This window comes from Haemorhous mexicanus, chromosome 12 (assembly GCF_027477595.1).
Source record: "Haemorhous mexicanus isolate bHaeMex1 chromosome 12, bHaeMex1.pri, whole genome shotgun sequence".
Lineage (NCBI taxonomy): Eukaryota > Metazoa > Chordata > Aves > Passeriformes > Fringillidae > Haemorhous > Haemorhous mexicanus.
In genome coordinates, this window is record NC_082352.1 from 2609514 (window position 1) to 2632804 (window position 23291).

Sequence of the window (23291 nt, forward strand, 5' to 3'; positions counted from 1 at the left end):
ATTTTTAAAGAAAGTTTTTTTCCTAAATTTAAGTCAATTAAATTCCTTCAAGCACTGCAACAGCCTCTTCTTCTCACACAGCTTCTAAAAGCAATGCTTGAGACTTTCCATAAGGGAAATATGCATTATAAAGTCATGTATATTTTTAAAAGCATTTATCTTGATGAATCTATACATCAGCAGGAGTGACTTCCTCCTAAGGCACTCAGGGATGTGAAGGACTGCTGTTCAGAAAGCAACTCCTGTAGTAATTCTGTCATATACAGAGGCTGCAAAAGTATAAAAATAACCATCAAAACACAGGGAAGTAATAAATATTGAAAGAGGCAAATAATGTATGAACATATATTTAAATTGTAAAAAATAAAATGCCAAAAAAGGCAAAAGGAAAAAAAAGTCATCCAGAACCCTACATTCTTAAATTTCTTGCTAACTTGGCCAAAGTAATGTCCCACAGGTGTTTTATCAGCAAGCTTTGCTCTCACACTCTGTACTTGCAGGAGCAGAAACAGCTGTAGAATCACAGAAGGGTCCCAAACACTGAATACTGAAGGTAATCTCTCACTGCTGTCAGAGAAACAGTCCCAACTGTTTGTTAAAACCAAATAATCAGAAATAAAAGTCAAATATAATCAGACTGCTGCAATCAGTAAGAAACCCCAGGAAGTAGGATGGTCTCATCAGTTCATGCAAGACACAAGCCGCCAGTTCCCTTCTCCCTTCTGGAGAACCCTGGCACAAGGATGGGAGAAGCATTTCATCTCCAGTAGCCAGCTAACAGCAGGAGCCTCGGGAGGCCATGGCAGATGGCTCCTGCCTCTGGATGTGGCAATGGGAACAGAAGCAAAGCACTGCAGGATTCCAGGTGATCTCTGGCTGATCTCCAACCTGCTGACACTGCTCCAACGCTGTTTAGGCAGGGGCTGCAGAGCATGCCCACTGCTCAAACACTGAAATACCTTTATAAAACCAAACAAAGGAATCCCAAAGCACAACTGACTGGATTTTTAACCCCACCCCCTTCCCCAAAATATCTTCTAACAGGTGCTATGCAGGCACAATTGATGCCACCACAAAGGAATCATTTCTGGACAGTTCAGCCACACACTTTAGCACTCCCAGAAGGAGTTCATCAACTGACTATGCAGCCCCAGGGTAGAAAGGATCACCCAATTCCACATTCCAGTCTCAATTTAACCAAGTCATTTAGGCTGAGAAGCTAAGCAAACTGCTACAGTAATAAATTACCTTTTAATTTTTTTTTTAAATCACACAGAAGCCTAAAAACCTCTGGGACTCTGACAGTACTTGCAAAATTACTGTTACAACACAGAACACTGGCACAATTGTATCTGTACTGTCCAAAGAAGGCGGAATAAATATTGCCCTTGAAGCTGACAGATCTTTTGCTAGAGTGACTTCACATGTTGATTTTGTGACCTGTGTTTATGCAACCCAGTCTGAGAGTTTAACTCAGAATACAGCATGAAAATAGAGACATGTACAAAAGGAATGTGCACTGCCAGCAGTTCTCTTCCTAAAACTCCTCATATCTGAGAACAGGTTAAGCATTGCCAGTCAATGTTTAAGTGTTAGGTGTGCAGGCAATACAAAACACCCAATATTCACAGAAAGCACTTAATTTTCTACACTACTGTCCAATGATTGTATTAGTCTACGTAAGAAAATACATGTAGGAAATTTGTCCTACTATAAAAAACCCCCAGGTTAAGAGAACAGCATGCTGCTGTAAATACAGCATCTGTCAAAGTTAAATAACTACAGGCTGCATTTTTATCCACTTCACCTACAAAACCTAATTGCTGGCATTAGCAGGAAGTTTGTCCTCCCAAAGACAATCTATGAGAACACAATTTCAGTTCTATTAGTGTAGTTCAATCTTGCCACACTTCACAGCTCATTCTGCTGTTAGCATTCAAAATAAATGTAAGTAAAATGTGTACTTTACTCAGCATAAAGAACACTCATACACAATACCAAACAACAGGAGAAAGCAAAGCCCAAAGACCAAACTTAAACCAGATTTGCAGCTATTTTTAACACAGTGAGGATTCAAAGGAACTTACAGTAAGATTCCAGTTGATCTGGGGTATTCTTGTGTGAAGGCTGAGACTGAACAAAAGCAGGAGAGCGCCGGTGACCACCAGAGCACTGCAGCTGACGAACTCAAAGAAATACAGGCCCTCGCAAGGGGAGCATTCCATGATGGTCTCGATGCAGACGAACGCGGTCAGCGCCAAGAGCTGGGAAGAAAAACAAGTGGGGGAAAAAAATAAATAGATTTCCACATTTTGAAAGCAGCCACAAGTATTCCTGAAATTTCCATTGGGAGCATGATCGGTTTACGCTCAGGAATGTGTGATTTTAGTTTACAACAGGGCACTGTGTAGGGAGCAAAAACAAAAGCAAAGTAATGTAAGATTTTCTGGATTTGTGCCATTCAACAAAGAACAGTTTTGCACAATTACAAGGATTCTAACATCAAAATGACCGAGACACCCCAAAAAGCATGAAACTCTTGCAGGTCACTGGCTTAACATGGAAACAGCACCTCAAACATTTTATTGCATTTTTTACTCATGATACACTATTCCAGAACTAGAAGATGGAATGCATTTGTCAACCTCAAGCACAATTACAGAGTATTAATGTTGTGTGATTGTGAAAGACAATGTCAATAAAGATTATTACTTAAAATTCACTACCAATTGAGATCTAAATCAATTCAAAATAGAGCAGACTCAGGATTTCTACCAGTCTCCAAAAATGCCTGCCTTTTTCACATTTATCATCATCAGTACACTATACTTCATATAAAAACATATTTTATCATTCCCTTATAGCACAATAAACAAGCAGCTAAGAGATGATGGAAAATCCCTGGTGCTGCAATCACAAACTGGGATAATGATAGGTCACTCTAAATTCAGAGGATGTACTGGAAGAGTTTACACGTGCACTCTGCATTCAACAAGAGCTGAATTCACCATTTAGGATAAAACCCCAACACTCGCTGTACTTGAAAATAAAGTCTGCCCAGTGGACAAAACTGAAATATATCCCCCCCAGAGGCCAGTACCAGCCAGCAGGGACAGCTGCCACCACCATGGGACATCACTGGCACACCACGCCTGAAGCAGCTGCATGGATGCTTTGGGGGGTTTTTTGTGGTTTTGTTGGGGTTTCTGCATTTTCCAGGACAAGCAAGGCAGGCCTTAAGAATGTTCTGCTTTGGTTTTCAGGACAACCACCCCCATGCACCCACTGACATTTTTTAGAAAGAATTCTCTTCTTGCTGTGCCACAAAATTCTATCGAGGCTGCAGTAAGCACTTCAGTCTGAGGATGAGGAACTAAGGGAGATTCTTTCCTCAGAGCCAAATATTCAACAATCTGAATGTTTTGCACAAACATAAGCTTAGAAGATTGACAGAAGCCAGGATAAAAACCAATTTCTGCTAAATCCTTCTTTGCCAATTTCAGTGTCTTGCAGATACACTTCCTTCAAGCACTCTTTATGCTTCATCCATCGGTTTGTCTTTGCCTCCCACAACAAAACTTGCAAAATGAAGAAAGAGGATTTTGAAAGAAGTAACCAAGAAAGCATTTTTGCCACTAACATGAGAAGTAATTCTAAGAAAAGGACAATACCCCTCATGCTCATTTGCCACATACTTCAGAATACAGCAGAAAATGTAAATTTAAAATCAGATTAAAACTTAACCAAACTAGTTTAATTAAAAAACTCACACTTGGTTGGAAAGCCTCTCACAGTTCACTTAGCACATGTTCATTAAAGACAGCAGATGCCACACTAATTTTTGTCAGCTAACAGAGCAGGCCAATTCACATCAAACAAATTCTCAATGGATACTCAGTGAATAAACACTTCAGATTTTATCTTTGACATTGAATAGCTTCAGAAAGAAAGATCATGCGTGAAATGGAATATTCAGAATCTAAGCAGAATCAAAGTCAAACTATGATTTCAGCAATGACACACATACCAAAAAAATTACTGTCCAGACAAAGCCTCATTTTAAAGTATTAGCATGTAATGAAGTTCATCTTCCCTGCAAACACAAGCCTCAAAACTGAAGACGACACTGAATGCAATTTTTAAAAAAGCTTTAAAAACCAATCTTTGCTCTTTCAAGAAGGATCAACATCACACATTAATGCTAAATGTTAGCCAGCAAAATTTCTACTTCTAGAATCTCCAATATAATAAAGTCATGACATTATTTTTAATATATTATGACACTTGTAATATTTTTTTTTTGTTTTAAAACATATGGTTCTCTATTGTATGGCAATATTCTCTAGAAATACTGCAGTACAAGCCCCAATTATTAGGTTCATTTTCTCAAAACATGAACAACTCTGAATTGTGCCACCAACATTAGGCTGAAGGAGCCAAAATCTCTGGCAAATCAGGTGCTGCACTTGGCAACAACTCTGCGGTTTTGCTGACAAACTTTTACACTGACTCCTCTCCACACCAGGCAGCATTGCTTCTTCAAGGCCAACACACCCATCTTGGCTGGCAAAGCTCAAAAGAGACCAAAGAGTTTCCTGCAAGCAGCATTAGAAATTAATTATGTACTGAAGAGGCACTTGGAGCAATGAACTCAAATAATCCTGTGTTATTTACATATTCCCAAGCCCAGAATTAGTAAACTCCAGAGCAACTCTCCATTTAGATTTCATTTAATCCCTTAAGAAACTATAAACTTAAGAAACTTTTTACCTGTGACACACTTTTATAAGAAAAAAAGCCTTAGCTGTGTACACTCGGGCCTGACTTAACCCAAAGCATTTAAATGCAAGTAAAGATGTGCCATCAGTTGGGGATGTGCAGCAGCAGCAGCAGCAGTGGCCTGGGGTGTGGCAGCCCAAGTCTTCTGATAAATTCATCAGAGGCTGGGAGAAAACCTCAGCTGCTTCCCTGGCTGATGGAGGGACACAGGAAAAGGACAATAGCCCCATTCACACCATTTATTTCTGTCTCTTTGGTACTTCAAATAGATTACAGCTAGATCTGTTAGCATTTTTCTTGCAATAAAAATACATGTTCCCCTTCTCAAAGACTGCCCATGCTGCCAGTGCTACAGACACTGCCTCCTGCCTCCCCTGTCTCACAGCAAAGCCATGGCAAAACATGAAATCCACATTAATCACTTCATCAGAAAAAAAGCTGTCCTACAGAAAATTCCTTTTTCCTGATCACAACAGAAATCTCAATCCTCAATACAAAATATATTCTCTTTAAAACAGCAGGATAATCTTGTCCTCCTACACATTTATAAACTTGCCAGAAGCATCCTCCCAACTTGTAGCTACAAGTTATATGAAACTTCAACAAAACATACTTACTATCACTTTCACTGGCCATTGACCCAGAGAGGAATCTAACTTTGTTTTCAATAAAAAAGCAAACTACTCAGAATACAAGAAATGAAAGTGAAATACACAAGGTTGATTCCACAGCCCCTTGACTTACTCAGAGACCTTAGAAGCGTTGAGCAAATACTGCCACATGAACCAAAGCTGCTTTTTACAGGCCACGGCTCATCCAGTGACAGGGTTCATTAAAACAGCCCCAACCATGTGCTAACATTCATTACCATTGTGGTTTTTAATTGATGAAATAAATAACTGATAAGGCAGTGTACATAAATGAGGCTGAGAATCAACAGGGAACACCCCTGGCTGGCAGGGCTGCAAGGCAGAGCAAGTCCTTGGCTCTGCCTGCTGCCACAGCTCACAGCCCAGATAAAACTGCTGCCTTGCCTTGCCATGCTGACTACACACACTCTTCTCCTGGGAGGAGGAAAAAAGGACCAAGAACCTCCAAGCCTCCGTGCTCCATCCAAGTTTGCACGGCTCCAGGTGACTGAGACACGAAGCTGCAGAGAATAAACCCAAGTCCCCAACTGCTACAGCTCAGTCCTTGCCTTACAACACTCCAAACCCAGGATCCTGCTTCTGCCTCCCACAACTGCAGTTCCAAGACTAGCTAAAAAACCCCAGAAAACCAGGGGAACAGCACAGTATCAGAGCACAGGTCTTGGCCAACAAAATACACCAGGACATTTGTCCAACACAGGAGGCAACCCCCACTCTCAAATCACACATCTTTTCTTAGTTTAGGGTGATGAGATTTGACAAGTTTTTCCACAAGTAGAAGTTTCAAGGCTGGTTTACCAAGGAAAAATGAGAAGCTGAATGTGGTGGAAATCTCCTCTTACATGAGTTACTGCTCTCCCCCACAAATAGCACAGCTACAGCTTTCTTGGGCTGAGGCAAGAGAGAAAGTTTTCTCTGATGGACAAAACAAACCTTTCCATCTGTTTTATTCTGCACCAAGTACTTGGAGACTTTTCTCTTCCACTCTAATTCCTCCAACACCCTAAACTTTGTATAGCCCTCCTTTACTACTAATCCTTGTCTTTTTTTAGCAGTCGCTTTTGGTTTCTCTTCTACTTCCACTCTTCTTGGAACAAGCACAGTGAATATTACATTAAAATGCAACTTTGTCACGACAGAAACAGCTGCTAATTCTGGATGCTCAGGTCCATGCAGAGGTATCCCAGGCCAGCTGCAGTAACACCTTTCTCTGGTAAGGATCTGCTCTGCAAAGCAGGCTCAGAAGGGATGAGCTGTGTCAGGGAAGGTCTGGCTCTGCCAGCGTGTGCAGGGCAGCCCCCGCGCTGTGACAGAGCATCCCTGCCCTGCATCCCCATCTGCCACCACCACAGCTCACAGGCAGGAGGAAAAAGCCCCAGGCAGAGGGTTAAACAGGAGATGTGCTTCCTCATGATGCCATTTTGTGCTTTTAGCCCTGAATGAAGTGGCAAGTGTTACTGCCCAGGGTGTGCAGCACTGCCGAGGCAATTCCTGCACGGAGCCCCCAGAGCAGCTCCACAGAGCCACCTCAATTCAAGGCCACCAACTCCTGGGAGAGCCTCTGCTCCCAGATCCAGGGTCCTTGGAGTCTGCCACACCAGCCTCCCACCACTACTGCAATTCATCTCAACTTTCCTGCAAAAGGAGAAGGGCCCTTAATGAAGAAATCATCTGCCTCAGGGCTACGTAAATGGCTCATATTTACATCACTTTCTTGGCAACAGCAGGCATAAAACACTGTATTTCCCAAAATGGAGAAGAGACCTGCTGTGACAGGTACCAACGCTGAAAAATAACTTTTAGGAGATTGCTCATGGTGTATTTTCCCCGTCAGAATATGTTGTGTTATATTTTTGAGGAAAATAATCAAAGAACTTTGCACTAAAAATAAAAAAAGACAGTTCTGCAATGAAAACAAAGTAAAAAATGAGTTTTCCTGTTTATCTAAAACATTACCACAGAAAGCCTCATTGTGCGGTTAAATGACATAATTATGCATGATTTCCAAAAAACCACAAAATGGTCAGCATTTTTTCTGCCTGAAAAATACCCACAAAATTTTACTAAGAATGTCACACTAGCAAGACATTTTTACATCCAGACTGTTTAAATTAATGGTACAGCAGAATACACATGCACAAAATAGGGAAGAATATATTGCTTTTACACCGCCTAAAGTATCTGAAGACTTTGAACTTTCTGGAATTAAAATCTAGATTTATTGTTCTCATTTCCTTGGCCCAGCAGTCCCAACTTTATGCATGAAACGAAGTGGGTCTCATTCCTTGCAAAGCACATGCATTTCCCACATCTGAAACAGCTGGCACAGATATGAATATTTGGGATCATATGGCTCAAACACAGCCCTGCTCCTCCAGCAGGAAACCATCTTTTACCCTAAGCAAAAAATGACTGATTTCCCGCCTGCTCCTGCTCTGCATCCTCAGGACTCCATGAAAAGTGTTATTATCTCTGGTAAGAGGCTGCAAGGGGCCTTAAATCAGCAGCATTAAAATTTCCCTGCAAGACAGAAAGTTTAGGAAAACAACACTTACCAGAGAGGGAAGCTTAAGCACCACCAGTGATCCAGCACCCTGGGTAAACTAAACTGTGCTCTAATGGCACCAACAATCAAAGCAACCCAGAGAAATTCAACCAGGCCTCCCAATTCACCTCTGATCTGGTTTTGCTGGTGATGGTAGAAATAAAAGCAGAAAATAGGAGTTTCAGACCATCATTGCACCTCTAGTGTTTTACATGGAGCTGCAAAGTTTTCTTTATTTCTTAATTCACTTTTGGCTGTAATGTGGCAAAACTCCAGTGCATTAAATATTGTGGAATCTTTACTAAATCAGCTGATCTTTTGCCACCTCCAGCAGTTTTCTATAACCCTAAGATTCAGCTACTGCTGACTTCCCTGTCTCAGTTTAGGCAGAAGACCAATTCTAAATACAGAACATATTGCTGGGGCCTGAAACATTTTGACAGTGTATTAGGAGAAAAGGTCATATTTAAGACTGAGGGTAATCAACACTCAAAATCAACAACAGAATGATGTTTTTTTCATGACATCAAAACTAAGGCTTACTCTACAAAAAAAATGAATTCAACTACAGTGAACAGAAGAAATTCTAAACTGGCTAAACCAGAAATGCATCAATTTTTAAAGTGAACTTAATCATAGAATCTAGAACAAAAAAAGCTACAGACATGATGTGGTGACTTATTTCCTGCTAACTGCATTAGTACAGAGTTTTGTTATTGCTTGGACACACTTATACAACAAACATTCTTATCTGCTAGATAAATGCAAAACCAATTCCCGTTCAAGTACCATTAAACACATAGTAGGTTTTGACAGATAAAACAAATATAGTTCTTTCTAAGAAAACAAAAACAATGAACCCCCCCCACAAAAGTCTGATTTAGACGCATTTAGGTTTTATCCAACAAGCAGTTGACCAAACGAACCACTGAACAGCGTCTGAAGCCAAGGCACACTGCAAGGACCTTTTTGTTTTAGGCACATGACATTTCCCCACTGAAATCTGAATGAGATTCAAACAAACCTTCCAGATTAGACAAAAATGAATGCAGTGTGCCACCTGTCCCATAAACAAAAGCCCATCAACTGTTTTTTAGCAACCCCACCCTACAGGAAAGGTAATTTGAAGACCAAACAGAGAGCCATGCTTTAAACAAAGGCCAACATAAACTGGTTTCTCCCACCAATTCCTCTCCACAGGAACCTGTGCCTCCAGTCCTCAGATTTTCATAAGCAACAGGTCCTTCAAGACAATAATGAACAAAATCCCAGCAGAGTCTCATATTTTTAACTTTCCCATTCATATTCTGCATTAATCACTTGATTCCTGAGCGACCCAGCAAAGTGAACAACTCATAAATGGAAAGGTTTATTTTGTATCTACAGTACATGTCATCAAACAGAGAAACTAAAGGAGGTAGATGGTTCTTCACCCCTTTTTTACCATATCCCATTATTGGAGGCTCAGTTTTCCCATTCATTGTCTCGTGCTCATTCTGGCAGCCATCTGCAAGCAGATTTTGCAGCCATTCTGACTCCCAAGCCCCACAAGCTGGTCTGCCAACGATGCTCCCTGCTGCCAGACAGGGCAGGCTCCTCAGAGGCAGCTGCAGCTCACCCAGGTCAGGCAGTCAGATTCTCTCAAGAAGCCTCAGCGTGCCCCTGGCTGCCCCTGGGAGCAGAGAGGGACAGGCCACCAGCCCAGGGAGCTCTGCACACAAACCACTGCAGTGTGGCCAGACCTCAGAACAGGGCTCCAGGCTGCTGATAAAAACCATAATTAAAGCACTCGCACAACAGTGAGTGGAAGTTCTTCAACAGCATGACTACCCAGCTAGGTTTCTTCAAGTCTAATTTTATCACAATCTGACCAGCATTTGCATATCATGTTCTTCAACAAGACAGGCAAAAATAGGTCAAAGAAACCATCACACATTTCTTTGGTGCCACACTGTAATTTTGTATGCACTGAGTCACCTGCATCTTCCTCAGCCACTGCCAGCTGCAAGTAGTGGGGGCAGAAGGGAGAATAAAATATTTTCCCATTAGTCCCATTTGCTGCTAGAGTCCTACTCATGCAGGCTTTACCACAATAGTAACACAAAGTAAAAACTGGCTACAGGTAACAAAATGGAGACTAAATCCAGCTTAACAGCTCCCTTAGCAAGCCTCACTTTCAGGCACCAAAGCAGGGAAATAAAACCTTCCTTAAAAATCACTGCCAAATCCTGCTGGTCTTCCAGACTAATTTCATAGTTAGTGTCACTGAAGTCAGCAGAGTCACCAGTTTTGTATCAGCATTCTTGAGTTGTCAGTAACACCTGTGTGGGTCACCCAGGAGGTACCTCCCAGCACAGCCCCCACTTTTCCCTCCCCAGCCTCCCAGCAAGGCTGCAGAGCCCTCTCCACTCCCCTTCCTGGCACTTTCCATTAAGTCAAGCTGTAAGGACACAGAGCTGATCACACCTTGGCTATTTAAACAAAATGGGCAGATCTAACTGCCCTGTTCTTGTCTCGAGGCTGCTCACACACTCTGCTGGAATACAGCACATTACTGAGATCCTACTCGTGTGACTTTTAAATGAAGTACAAAAAATCCCTATTGCTTCACTCATGAGAATTCTCTGTTCAGCTTTTAAAAAAGAAAAAAAATCAGTACTTCTGAACTGGCTTCATGTTCCCATCCATGTTCACAGGCCAGCCTGTACTAGAAACCTGGCTAGTCAAAACAATACTAAAACACAGTACTGTAAAGCTGGTAACAAACAGATAAATTAAGTAATTTATTAGTTTTAAGAAGTAAAGCTATAATTATAAAATTTGACAAGTATTGGTCTGCACAGCCTCTAGTTTACTAGCCTATTTGGCTATTTTAAAAAGTGAAAGTTCTATTTCATCACTATCAGAATCTGTCTGAATCCTTTAAAACCCCGTTTAATCCCAACTATGAGTAAACATCAAACATCCCACAATTACTAAGACAAGAAAGGAATTTTAATGAGGAAACAGTCAAGAACTTAAAGTAGTCCTACAGAATCCATTGAAGTTTTGTGGGTTTGTTTTTATTTAAAGGAAATGGTGCAAAATGTCCCTGCAAGCCCAAGGTTCCCAAGACTGTAACCCGAAGGCCCCCGTAGATGCCATCCCTTAAAAGGCAAAAAGAGAGCAGACATCCTGGTGAAGGACAGCACTAAATGGAGAGATGTGGCCAAGACAGGCAGAGCCCTGCCAGCTGCACTGGGGAACAGGAGCATTCCTGCTGCTCAGACTGACAGACACAGGGATGCAGGACTGACTGACACAGGGCTGCAGGACTGACTGACACAGGGCTGCAGGACTGACTGACACAGGGCTGCAGGACAGGCTGACACAGGGGGTACAGGGGTGCAGGACAGGCTGACACAGGGGTGCAGGACTGACTGACACAGGGGGTGCAGGACTGACTGACACAGGGGGTGCAGGACTGGCTGACACAGGGCTGCAGGACTGACTGACACAGGGGGTGCAGGACTGGCTGACACAGGGCTGCAGGACTGACAGACACAGGGGTGCAGGACTGACTGACACAGGGGGTGCAGGACTGGCTGACACAGGACTGCAGGACTGACTGACACAGGGGTGCAGGACTGACTGACACAGGGCTGCAGGACTGACTGACACAGGGCTGCAGGACTGACTGACACAGGGCTGCAGGACAGGCTGACACAGGGGGTGCAGGACTGACTGACACAGGGGGTGCAGGACTGGCTGACACAGGACTGCAGGACTGACTGACACAGGGGTGCAGGACTGACTGACACAGGGCTGCAGGACAGGCTGACACAGGGCTGCAGGACTGACTGACACAGGGGGTGCAGGACTGACTGACACAGGGGGTGCAGGACAGGCTGACACAGGGCTGCAGGACTGACTGACACAGGGGTGCAGGACTGACTGACACAGGGCTGCAGGACAGGCTGACACAGGGCTGCAGGACTGACTGACACAGGGCTGCAGGACAGGCTGACACAGGGGGTGCAGGACTGACTGACACAGGGCTGCAGGGCTGACACAGGGCTGCAGGACAGGCTGACACAGGGGGTGCAGGACTGACTGACACAGGGCTGCAGGGCTGACACAGGGCTGCAGGAGTAACTCCTCAGAGCCGCACAGAGCCCCTGGTGCCCCTGCCCAGCTGCACATCTGGGGTTTTGCAATGCAGAGCAGCCGTGCCCCTGCAGGTGCTGTGAGCAGCACAGAGCTCACCCCCAGCACCCCCTGCACACCAGGGGCTGCACAGCTGCACCACAGCAATTCAAAATGTTACTAATTACAACAGCATCTCTACTTTAAATATCCCTGTGCTTAACAAAAGGTTTAATCTACATTAGATTAAAAAGTTTCTAAGCATTAAATGCAACAATTAGTTTCTTTCAGAAGAGCTTGTCATCAAACAGCTAATTAATCTATTCACGACATTCAAGTGGCAGTATCAGTTTCTAGCATGAAAGTAACTTCTAGCATGAAAATAATTTCCTGAGACAGAAGTTGCTACAGATTGTTAAAGACTTGAAGAACTTAAGCATTGAATAATATTCATAACCATGCTCATTGCTTTCTTGCCACAAGCATTTCAGTTCAAAAATGTACAAAAGTACAGAAAATTCCTAATATGGAAATGGTTGTAGTCAATTCATAAAATAATTTGGAAAAAACTGCCAGATCTGTTTTGAGCAGTGCTGTATCACTGGCAGATTTGCAGCATTTGAAAACGCCCTGGGTTAGCTTCAGTGAAAGCCACAGCAGAAGCAGCACCTCATGCAACTCAGACCAGGACGTGCTCCTGCCCACTGGCACTGCTGGGCTTTCAGGCTCTCCTGAATGAAGCAAACAACCCCAGCCAGGTCAGCTCACTTCCAACTTCCTGAACACTTTGGGAACATAGATACTAAAGAAAATTTAAAGAGATGCAAGCATCTGAATATCAAGTTACATATTAAGAGAAGTTTAACTGGATGCTGGAAGGCTTGTCTGGGTAAAAATGCATCATATTCTTCTACAAGCTAAGGCATTACACACCAGAGCCTTAATTACAGTTCATTAGACACCACAGTCAGCAATCTGATACTCTGAGTTATAGCTCCCAGTTCAATTTGCACACGGTGAGATTAGAACATCAGAGGATCTCTGCTCACCTGAGCCCCCACTGTGGACTGTGAGTGGCCTCTCACTCTGGGTGAGAGCTACACCAGCTCCAGGACCTCTCTGCCCGTTGCCAGCAATATTTCTGACCCATCTTCTCTCTACTCATGGCCGGGTGTTCTTACACCTATTCTACAGCAGGTTGCTGTTGACCAGCTTTTGCTTTGCTCCTCCCGTACTCTGGAGAGGATGGCACAAGTTCCAGGGAAACCTAAACATCACTTCCATGTTTTAGAAGCAACTATGCAAATCATCTGAGAATTAGGTGACTTTTCTTTTTTTAAAAATAAGAATGTATTCTTAATTGCAGCTCTAATAAGTAGTGACTTCAGCACTGCAGAACAACAGCAGCTGATGATGCTCAGATGATGCCTTGGAGTGGCTACCTAGAACAGAGGCTGGACAAGGTTAAGAGAATAAAAGTAGGTACTTATTAAAGACCTTCAAAAGGCACATTTTGGGCAGCCAAAATCCTCTGGGAGGGGCCACTCCCAAGACAGACAGTGGAGCTTTCCAGACAATTATAAGCTTGGTCAATTTACATATTGGGTTAATCCTCCAATTACAGCTTCAGGTAATGAAGTCATATTCCCCCAGTTTCCTCCCCTCCAACTCACTTTTTTTTGTACTTTTCGGGGCCTGAGGGTGCAGGGTGTCCTTGAATTTCAGGCCTAAAGGAATTGTTTGTCTGACCAAAACGTGAAGAGTTAACTAACATTCTATATGGAGTTTATACACTAATGCAGTACAGGATTTGAGAAATACAAAAGCTAAAATCCTAAGGCATCAAGATGCCTCTTCACTGTGCATTCAGTTTTCTTTGTATGCAAAATTTCAGTACAAAATTAACTGCCAAGGTCCTGAAGCAAGAGAGATTTCAATGAAATGCAACTTTGAGCACAGGATGATGATGGCGACTGGAAAGTGTGCAAGTTGATTTTGCAAAATGATGCATTAACTCTCACCAGAAGTAACAGATTCCTCCAATGCTGATTATGTTACAACCTCTTAAATTTCTAGTCCTTGTCTTTCTTATCTCAAGATGATAATTAAATCACTAGGGAGCCTCATCAACAAAAGATACCACCAGAAACATTACAAGAAGTAAAGATAGCTTCCCAATTATTAATACCATGAGAACTACATTAGTGTAGGGCATCTGTTACTATTGCACTGGTTCATTATGGAAGGGAAAAAAATACAGCATACTTGGTACAGACATAGTAGGAATTTCTTCTGAAATCAGAATTTAAAAACAATTCCACCATCTTAAGAGGGAAATTAACAGGAATTTGGAGTTTACTGGCAGGAAGATATGACCATGGCCAGATGGTAGTTAAGAGACACCATGAAAGAAATCAAAACCCATTCACCTTTCTGTGGGAAGACAGATGCAGTCATTTCTTTACATGTTCACAGAAACAATAAAAAGCAAAGCTAAACAGAATTATCTTACTATTCTTCCACAGTAAATATTAGGATAAAAATATCACCACACACCAACACAGATACACAATTAAAGAGAAATCTATTTGAAGAAAAGTCAAGAGTTTCAGAGGCACTGAAGAGACACCTGAAAACTATTTCTAAGCATATTTGTGCATTACAAATTTGATCCTCTCAATATAACAGCCTTCTTCTAAGACCAAAGACCAGAGATCACCAGTGTCTGCTGTGATACTCAACATCTTCTGAACAAGCAGCTACAAATGCCACTGACAATCAAAGCTCAGCACATGACAGAAAAAAATCACAATTTCTTACAGCAGCACACATTCATTGTTTGGAGAGTGCAAGAGAATAAAAAGGTGGACGATGCAGATCATCACAGAGTGACTAAAAACTGCCAGGGTGATCCTGGGATGAAAGAGAAGTGTCTGGAAAAGTGACATTGCAGAGTGGTGGGACCCAGCGCAAAGGCCAGCTCTGCTCAGGCTGTGGCTCTGAGAGCCCCTTGTCCAGCACTGCCCAAACCCTTCTGTCCTGCCTCGTGCAGCACAAACAGGGCTGGCTGAGGGCACCGGGTCAGGAGGAGTTACAGCGAGGGCAGTGTTAGCACAGGAACCAAGAGCTATAAACTGCTGCAACTAAATCCACAAGAAAAAAGGAGGAAGGCTTCTAACCCTCCAAAGTGCAGAATAAATGAAGAGAACCAAACCTTAAGGTGAAACCACCACCTGTGAATAAAAAAGGCAGGTACAGGGCTGCCAGGGACCTGCAGTTCCCTCTGAGTGTCTCCTGCAGTGCTCTGCTTTTCACCAGGAGCACTGAGTGCTTCCCACCAGGACTGATGGCCTGGCTGCTGTGACCTCTTCAGAACATCCCCCCACTGCCCTCTATCAACTCCCTGGAACTGAATTCACACCCCACTGACAGAAATCCAAACGCCACCACAACCAAAGCAAAAGCAATCTCCCTTCATTCACACTGACCCAGCGGTTCCCTGGAAGTTCCCTGAGTTTCAGAGGGCAGCTGCCTGGGAAGCACCCAGCTCCTGCTCCAGCCACCCATTCCCAGTCAGGAATCACACCCAGAGCACTGCAGGCAAAGAGCAGCCAAGTCAGACAGGCCCTCCGATGTGACACATCACACACAGGTGGGAGGCTGGGGGCTCCATCTAACCCTCCCCTCCAGCCGAGATGCTGAGCTCAGGACACAAGAGGAAAGCAATAACTAAATATGAGATTAATGAACACCTCAGAATAGCTTTCAACCAGATTCTAACAGTCAGCAATTAGCTTATTCCTTGGAACAGAAATGTTAGTACTTTAATTTTCTAATATAATTAACAATGAGAGTTCTCAATAGTCTGATCTCCCATGCAGGCATGCATTCCTGGCTTCTGAATTTTGTTTTCTTCATCACAACAGAACCTGACTGGGCAGAGTTCCACTGTAGTCCTGGCCTCTGCAACCCACTTCTGAATCTGGAAATGTATCATGACAGTAAGCCACAAAACAATTTTGTTTCAATGCACAGCTACTCTCCACCAATGAAGATGGAACTTTTTATTCTGAAAACTGTGAACATCTGAACTGCTATTCCCACCAGATTTCATTTAGCCCAAACTGCTGCCTCCCCTGGCAATATCAAATGCTCCAGACAAGAAGACAAGAGCAAGCAAGGAGTGATACTTCCCAGTGCACTCATCAGCATCTCCAGCTCAGAGACCTCCCAAGCAGAACTATTATCTTCTTTAAAAGGAATCTCTGATGATTTTTGTAGCATTTGGAACAAACCCACGAGGAGAAGAATGTCTAGGTCTGTCTGAGCCACAGAAGCCATCGCCAACCACCACAGATGCCACCCACCCTCAGCACATGCTAAAGGGTTTCTGCCTCTTGCTGCTCCCACCAGAAGGCTGCTCTGTGATCCCAGGTAAACCATTCCTAACTGCTGCCAATGTCACAGGAACTGACCTGGCACAATTCTTCACACCCACTGGCCCAGCTGCTAAAGTTACTTTAAATATCAGTACCTGTGCAAACCTGGCAGGATTCCAGTGAGAACCAACCAGGTTGCCAACAGGAACTGTTGGTTTTCCTTTCCTTCAAGCCTGGAGCCACACTCCCAAAAAAACTGAGCAGCAGACAAACGGCAGCCACGACTGGCCATGGGAATTTCAGCAGGAAATGTGTCTATGCCCAGCTTTAATGACAGTAAGATCCTTGAAGGTGCAGAATTACAATACCCAAGGAAAAATAATAATAATGCATTTTGAAAAGCTGAAAACTACAATGAAGAGGCAGGGAAAAAAGCAGACAGTCTCATCTAAAATGAAACTATTTCCAGCAAAGAGGGGGTACCTCCTAACCAGCTGATCTCCCTGGCATGACAGAACGGGCCCCTCCTGACTCCCCACAGTAAACACCTCTTTTCAGCAAGCACACTCAGGAAAAGGAGACACTGTCCTTAGGAAATTCAAGGGAATGAGGAGAAAGTACTGAAATAAAACAAATCATTTGAGGACATCCATAGCAAAGTTTTCCAGTGATATCCATTTCATCACTGTACAGCAGTCTCTGTGGGAATTATTAAAGCCCTCAAAAGCATGAGAAACAAATTCATGCCAGAAAGAAATGAGAATAAACTCTAAAGAACATTCCTGCTCTGCTCTCCATGGACAGCCACCTCTCAATCCTTCCATGAGAAAAGGTACTGCTCCTTTTAAATGCCAGAAGTCAACAGAGACAACCTCTCCAAAGGAAAAACATTTCTTTGGTTAGCACACAAATGCACTGGCTTCTCCCTGACCTCCCTTTTGAGATTAAAGTCCCAAGAGAACAAAACCAAAAGCACAAACCAAACATGAAAGCTCCAAGCTACCTTAAGTACTCTCCCCTTCCATTTCCCTCCATGCCCTCTGTGTGTCACTTCCCACCTGTCTGGTGACACCCTCAGGTGTCAGGAGCCCTGCACACTCCTTTTCTGACCTGGTCTAACACTCCCCACCTTCCTCCAAGCTCCTGCTGTAAGGAGGCTATGGCTGCAGCCCCAGTAGTTCCCTCACAGATCCCAACAAACACACACAACTATTTCAACAGAACACTGACAGACAGCTGAAGGACTCCTTTCTGAAAAGCTCACCTACCTGGCAAAAACATTGTCAAAATCATGGAAGTCATTTCAAAGCTAAGCTGTTCCACATGGGCCCTTTCCCTACTCCCTCACTGCTCCTCACACTGCTATTACTGACCACTGGCCAAGGACTAGGAACTCTTCAGCTTGGCCATAAAGAGGAGATGTAACCCCTAAATTGTAGTTTTCCAGTCTGCAACCAAATCTAAACTTAGCAAAAACCAAAACAAGGCTGAGAAATAAGCTGCACAATACCATACATGAAACATCATCATAACCCATTATACTGGCGTCCCTTCAAAGGGCACTGTGGGGCATACTGTCTTGAAATATTAATGAGTTAAAACTACTGTCCCCTCTAGTAGCACTTACATTACTCTATATGCCTACAATGTCATCATGGTTTCCCTCTTGTAACAACCCCTTTATTTGAATCCATAAACATAAATCTAAAACAAATTAACAGAGCCTTACACCTATTTTAAGCGATGGGGGGTTTTCCCCGTTCCTTGTTCCTTCTGGTTTTGCCAGTCAAAAATGGGCATTTGGAAGCAGGGCCATCCAAGCCACAGAGAGCAGCAGTTTTCCTTCCCTCAGCACCACAGGACAGTTTGTGGGAAGCCTTTCAACCAAAGATTAGAACAAGCAGCAGCAATGTTTGCCTCGAGCTGATATTTTGCCAGTCAATCATGAATGTATTTTAAGATAAATCCTGATGCTAAATGAAGCACATGCATTGTAATCTTTCCTGTAACATTATTTTTTACTGTAATACACTTAGAAACTTTTATCTTAACCAATATTTGCCTTTTTCCTTTTTGTAATGTTCTAGTGTCAGGAGTTCCTTCTTGTTTCTAAGAGACAGAGCTCTACACCACAGACCTTGTTACGTTTCGGTTCCCACAGTATTTTTGTAAAGGCATTATTGAATATTGTAATTGCAATAATTATACTTGGCAAATAAGCAACCTAAGTAGACAGTGGAATGTGCTCTCTCTCTCCTTTTTTTTTCAACACTGCTCAGTTTTCCATTGGTTTGCAAATGTCAGTAGTCTGCTCTTCCATGACCACGAATGAGGAGGTTTTTGAGTACAAGTAACCAGGCTGAGGTGGTGCACAGCCTTCCACCCTACACTAGGTAATTTAATTTCTTTTTAACTGCTGCCCCTCTGCATTCATACACTCCTGGGAAGCACATGCAATAGCTCAGATCATTCTTATGAAAAAGGCACAAAGCACAGCTCAGCTCCTCTCAAGACACTGCTCTGCAAGTATCAATCTGTCCAACGATGTCCTGGGAGCAGCAGCGTCTTTGTCCAGGGACATGGAAACCTCTGTAACTCCAGCAGAGCTTGGTTTTCCCCCATCTTTCTTTACATGACTTAAAAACTTATGAGGTGCACTCCATGTATCTTTGGGATTTGTTCCAAGCAAGTCAGATTTAACAATAAAGGATTCGGTTACAATCAGTAATTACTCATTTTAATGACAGGTTTTTAACAAGACTTGCCACGGTTATTAGCGTACTGCTGAAAGGATCTGCAGTAGGAACTGAAACAAAATCCCGAGGGCGGATTATTTCAGCGTATCAGGCAGCACCAGCCCAGGATTTCCACCACATGGACAGTTTTTAACAGCTCGAAGACAGGTAGATGTTGCACAGCGATGACAGATCCCTTGGCTCCAGTCCTGAACACACACAACGCACACACTGCTGGTCCCTGTTGTTTTACTGGGCTAACACACTCACTGCTACCACTGGCAGAGCACAGATCCGACCATGCACTGAGGAGATGAGATGAAAACAAATCACGCTTCCAAATCCTGGATTTTATTGGGCATTCATAAAAAATGAATTCATCACCGGAATCCTCTATAAACTTGTGTGCAGCTGAAGCCAGGATACTTCCAATGTGTTTCTCATGAAACCTGTATGTGCAAGTTTTGCCTTGTACTAACCAGCAGAGGTTTTAAATGCCAAAGTTATAAATACGAAATATTAAAATGTTTCTGGCATCACACTTCTCAAAGAACTTGTTTAAGTTACAAGAACTTGCAGCACCCCGTAAGAAATTACTTTAAAATCTATTTCAAGGTGACTGCAATTTTCATAAAACACTTCTTTTCGTACTATCCTGAAAAACATTTTTGTTGATTTGAAAAATATAAATGTCATAGTGACTTGGAAAGCAGACCAGATGATGGCAAACATCAGCACTAGCACCACAGAAACTGCAGAAATGCTTTAGTGTTTATTACGTGTTTCACTGCTGGGGTGGTCCAAGCCTTGCACGGGCTCCATCAAACTGAACCAGCTCAGGTGTCCAACGCACACCAACGAACCCAGCTCACGTTTAATTTCACAATACAAAACCTCACGTTTGGTGTTCGGGGTTTTTTTAAGGGTTTCTTTCTTTTTACTCGGTGCACTTAGGAGAAGTTCAGGCCGCTAAGGGCAAGCAGGCGCGCGAGGGCTCGGCGAGCTCCGGGCGGATCCCGGGCCCGGCGCGCTCCGCACCCGGCACCGGGCGGGTCCCACGGGGGAGCGGCGGAGCCTCCGCCGGGCACGGCCGGGAGGCGCCCCCGGGCAGCGGGACGCTGTGAGCGGGGTCAGAAGGTGCGGTGCCGGTGCCGAGCCGCCGTGCCGCGCTGTCCCGGCCCCGCAGCGGTTCGCTCGGCACGCCGGCGCTCCGCGGGCACACGGCCCAGGTGGATCGCGCTCCCGCGGCCCCGGCAGCGCCGCACGGCCCGGCCGGGCCCGCCCTCACACCGCCCGCTCCCCGCCGCGGTACTCACCACCTCGGCCAGCTTCAGCCTGCCCAAGGTGCCCCGCAGGTAGTCCAGGTCGCAGCGCAGGCCGCCCAGCCCGCGGCGCTGACTGACGGGCTCCGTGGTGGGCTGGTAGGGGCTGCTGGCCGCCGAGATCATGGAGGCGCTGGACGCCTCGCCGTCGAAGCCTTCCAGGTCATCGCCGTTCCTCATGGTGCCGGTGCTGCCGGTGCTGCGGGGGACTGGCCGCGGGCTCCGGGCCGAGCTCAGCTAAGGCAGCGAGGGCTGCATGGCCGCCCCGCGCCCGCCTCAGGCGCAGAGGTGCGGGGAGCACCCGGGCAGCATCGCGCGGAGCGGGGCCACGCTGCCGTGCGGAGAGGCGAGAAGCGCTGCCTCGCTGCGGTGCGGAGAGGCGCGGAGCGCTGCCTCGCTGCCGTGCGGAGAGGCGCGGAGCGCTGCCCCGGTGCGGAGCGGTGTGGAGAGGCGCGCAGGGTGCGCGGAGCTGCGCTGCGCTGTCCCGATGCAGAGCCGTGCCCCGGCCGGGGGCGCGCAGCCCTGAGCGCCGCAGCCCGCCCCGCCGCTCGGGGGAGCGCTCCCGGCTCCGCTGTCCTGGTTCTTATCCCGATCCCGGTTCTGGTCTGGTACCGATCCGATCCCGGTCCCGGTCGGTCCCGCTCCCTCCAGAGCAGCCCAGCTCCGAGCGGCGCCGCCGCAGCCGCTCCTCCCCCTGCGCGGAGCGGAAAGGGCGGGCAGGGCCCGCCCCGGAGGGCGCGCAGCCGGGCGGTGCCTGCGCCGCGCCCGCCCCGCGGGGAGGGCCGCGCACCTGCCCCGGGCGCCGCGCCCGCCCCGGCCCCGGCCCCCGCCGCCGCCACTGCTGCTGCTGCTGCTGCCCCGCCCGGCCCGCGGCCGCTCGGCTTTCTGCGGCCGCTGCTGGCACCGAGGTGCACTCACGGCCCCAGCTCGGCCCTCGCGGGGCGGGCTCGGAGCAGGCTCCGGGCTCCGGGACCTGCCCGGGCTCACGGCCGAGCCCCTGCGCTGACACTGCGCCCGAGCGGTTCCGGCAGCGGAAACCTCCGCGCCGTTCTTCCAGGAGTGTTGTCTTTTGAAACAGGGGCGTTTTCCAACATAGCCTTGACTGGCTCTGAATCAGGTTTTGGGGGCGCTTGTGCTATGTCACGACATTTAAGGACAAATTGCAACATAACCTGACAAATCCAGATGAGGGAAATGCAGCTAAGTTATTTTTTTTAACACAGCCGTACTTCTGTGTACCACGGTGAAGTTCAGTTGTTCGTGTTGCATCCTGTCATGTGCCGTGGTTATCAGCCAGGCTTTGATAGACCCGTGCTCCTGTTCTTGTCACTGGTAGTCTACACTGTCACCTGTTCCACATTACAGGACTTTAACACATTAACAATTCTAGCATCTTCCTCTGGCCTCCAAGAGTCTGACTGCTACAGTTCTGTTTTCCATGATTTCCATGAATCTGTGGATTATCCACCTGGGGATTTCCTTTCCAGTTACCTGTGTGCTCTACTCATGTCTCCCTTTCAGTTCCCTTGAAACTCCTTTGATCCCTTTTTTCATAGGTTCTACCCTGTACATCTGATTTTTAATTTCAAGATATTTTTCTTCTTTCATTTGGTCTCTGAATAAACATCTCCAAAGAAGGAGGGGCAAGGAGAGAGAACCAGGGAAAGAGTCAGGGGTTTGTTCACCACTAACAGTCGCAGCTTGGTTAACTGGAGCTGCAGCTGACTGTGCAAGTCCTTCCACAGCTTCTCTGCTACACCCTGTGTAGCAGGGTGAGGACAATATTCTCAAGCAAGGTGAAGAGTTGGGAGATGTGTAAAAGAAAGTCATTGCCCTTTGGCGAAGTGTGAGTGGCAGGGAAAGAAAAAAAATAAGAAGACATGAGCAAAGCATGGAGAAAGAGGGTAACTTGCTTAGGTCACATGAACCTGGCCTAACAATAGGAAATCATGTAAGGGGAAAATCCCACTATGGCACAGGGCTGGACTAATAGGTGTTTACAGTCTCTTATTTCAGTTCTTGTATAACTCTGGGGAAATTAGAACTCTCACAATATGTGGTTGTCATTTAGGAGAGTGTCTCTGGATTGTAACTGAAGGCTCCATGGCTGTTTCAGGAACACAAGTTATGCATATTTACCTGAAGAGACATTTAAATTTTGAAGGACTGCTGTTGCAGTTCTGGAAAACCATACTGAGCAAAGCAAGGAAAACATATCTGAAACATCCAGTGAGTATTTTGGTCAGTCTTTTGCAATTCTAACTGAAACGCATCAGTGTGTTGAAAGAGAATCTAAAGGTGTGTTGAAGAAGGACAAAAGGGGAAGATGGTTGAGTGGTGTAGCAAAAGGTGAGGTGGTAGGAGATGTTTATTGTGGCTGTTTGCTTAGTTCCTCCAGCACACCCTTCTGCAAACTTCTTAGTAACTTCCTTCTCCCCTGGAGTGGAGAACATGAAGTGTAAATGTATTTAAATCATGAGAGCAGTTTGGGGGTGCTGGGAGGCACAGACACACCGCAGCCATCTGGTTTGGGGCAGCCAATTCCTGGGGTAGGGAGAGCACAGAGAGCGAGCTCTGCTCCAGCAAGGTGTTCTGGGGCAAGAGGAGGGCTGGTCCCAGCATGTCCTGAGTGTCCCAGCTCCCAGGGCACAGCCCTGCCAGGAGAGCCCACACCCAGGCCAGGCTGTGCTCGGATCCCTGGCATGCTCCTGGGTGGCTGGGTGGGCTGGACTGACTTGGCACGGCTGCCTGAGTCT

At 45.5% G+C, this 23291-nt stretch overlaps 1 protein-coding gene across 1 annotated transcript in view; it reads right to left on the minus strand.

Moving 5' to 3' along the window:
• CMTM4 (CKLF like MARVEL transmembrane domain containing 4) overlaps positions 1-20874 on the minus strand; it is a 37326-nt gene extending 16452 nt beyond the window's left edge. The window contains exons 1-2 of the mRNA XM_059857759.1: positions 20530-20874; positions 2088-2264 (exon numbers count right to left, since the gene is read on the minus strand). Coding sequence (XP_059713742.1) covers positions 2088-2264; positions 20530-20715 — 363 coding nt within the window. The 5' untranslated portion in view covers positions 20716-20874. The remainder of the gene's footprint in view (positions 1-2087; positions 2265-20529) is intronic.
• Between the last annotated feature and the right edge of the window lie 2417 nt (positions 20875-23291).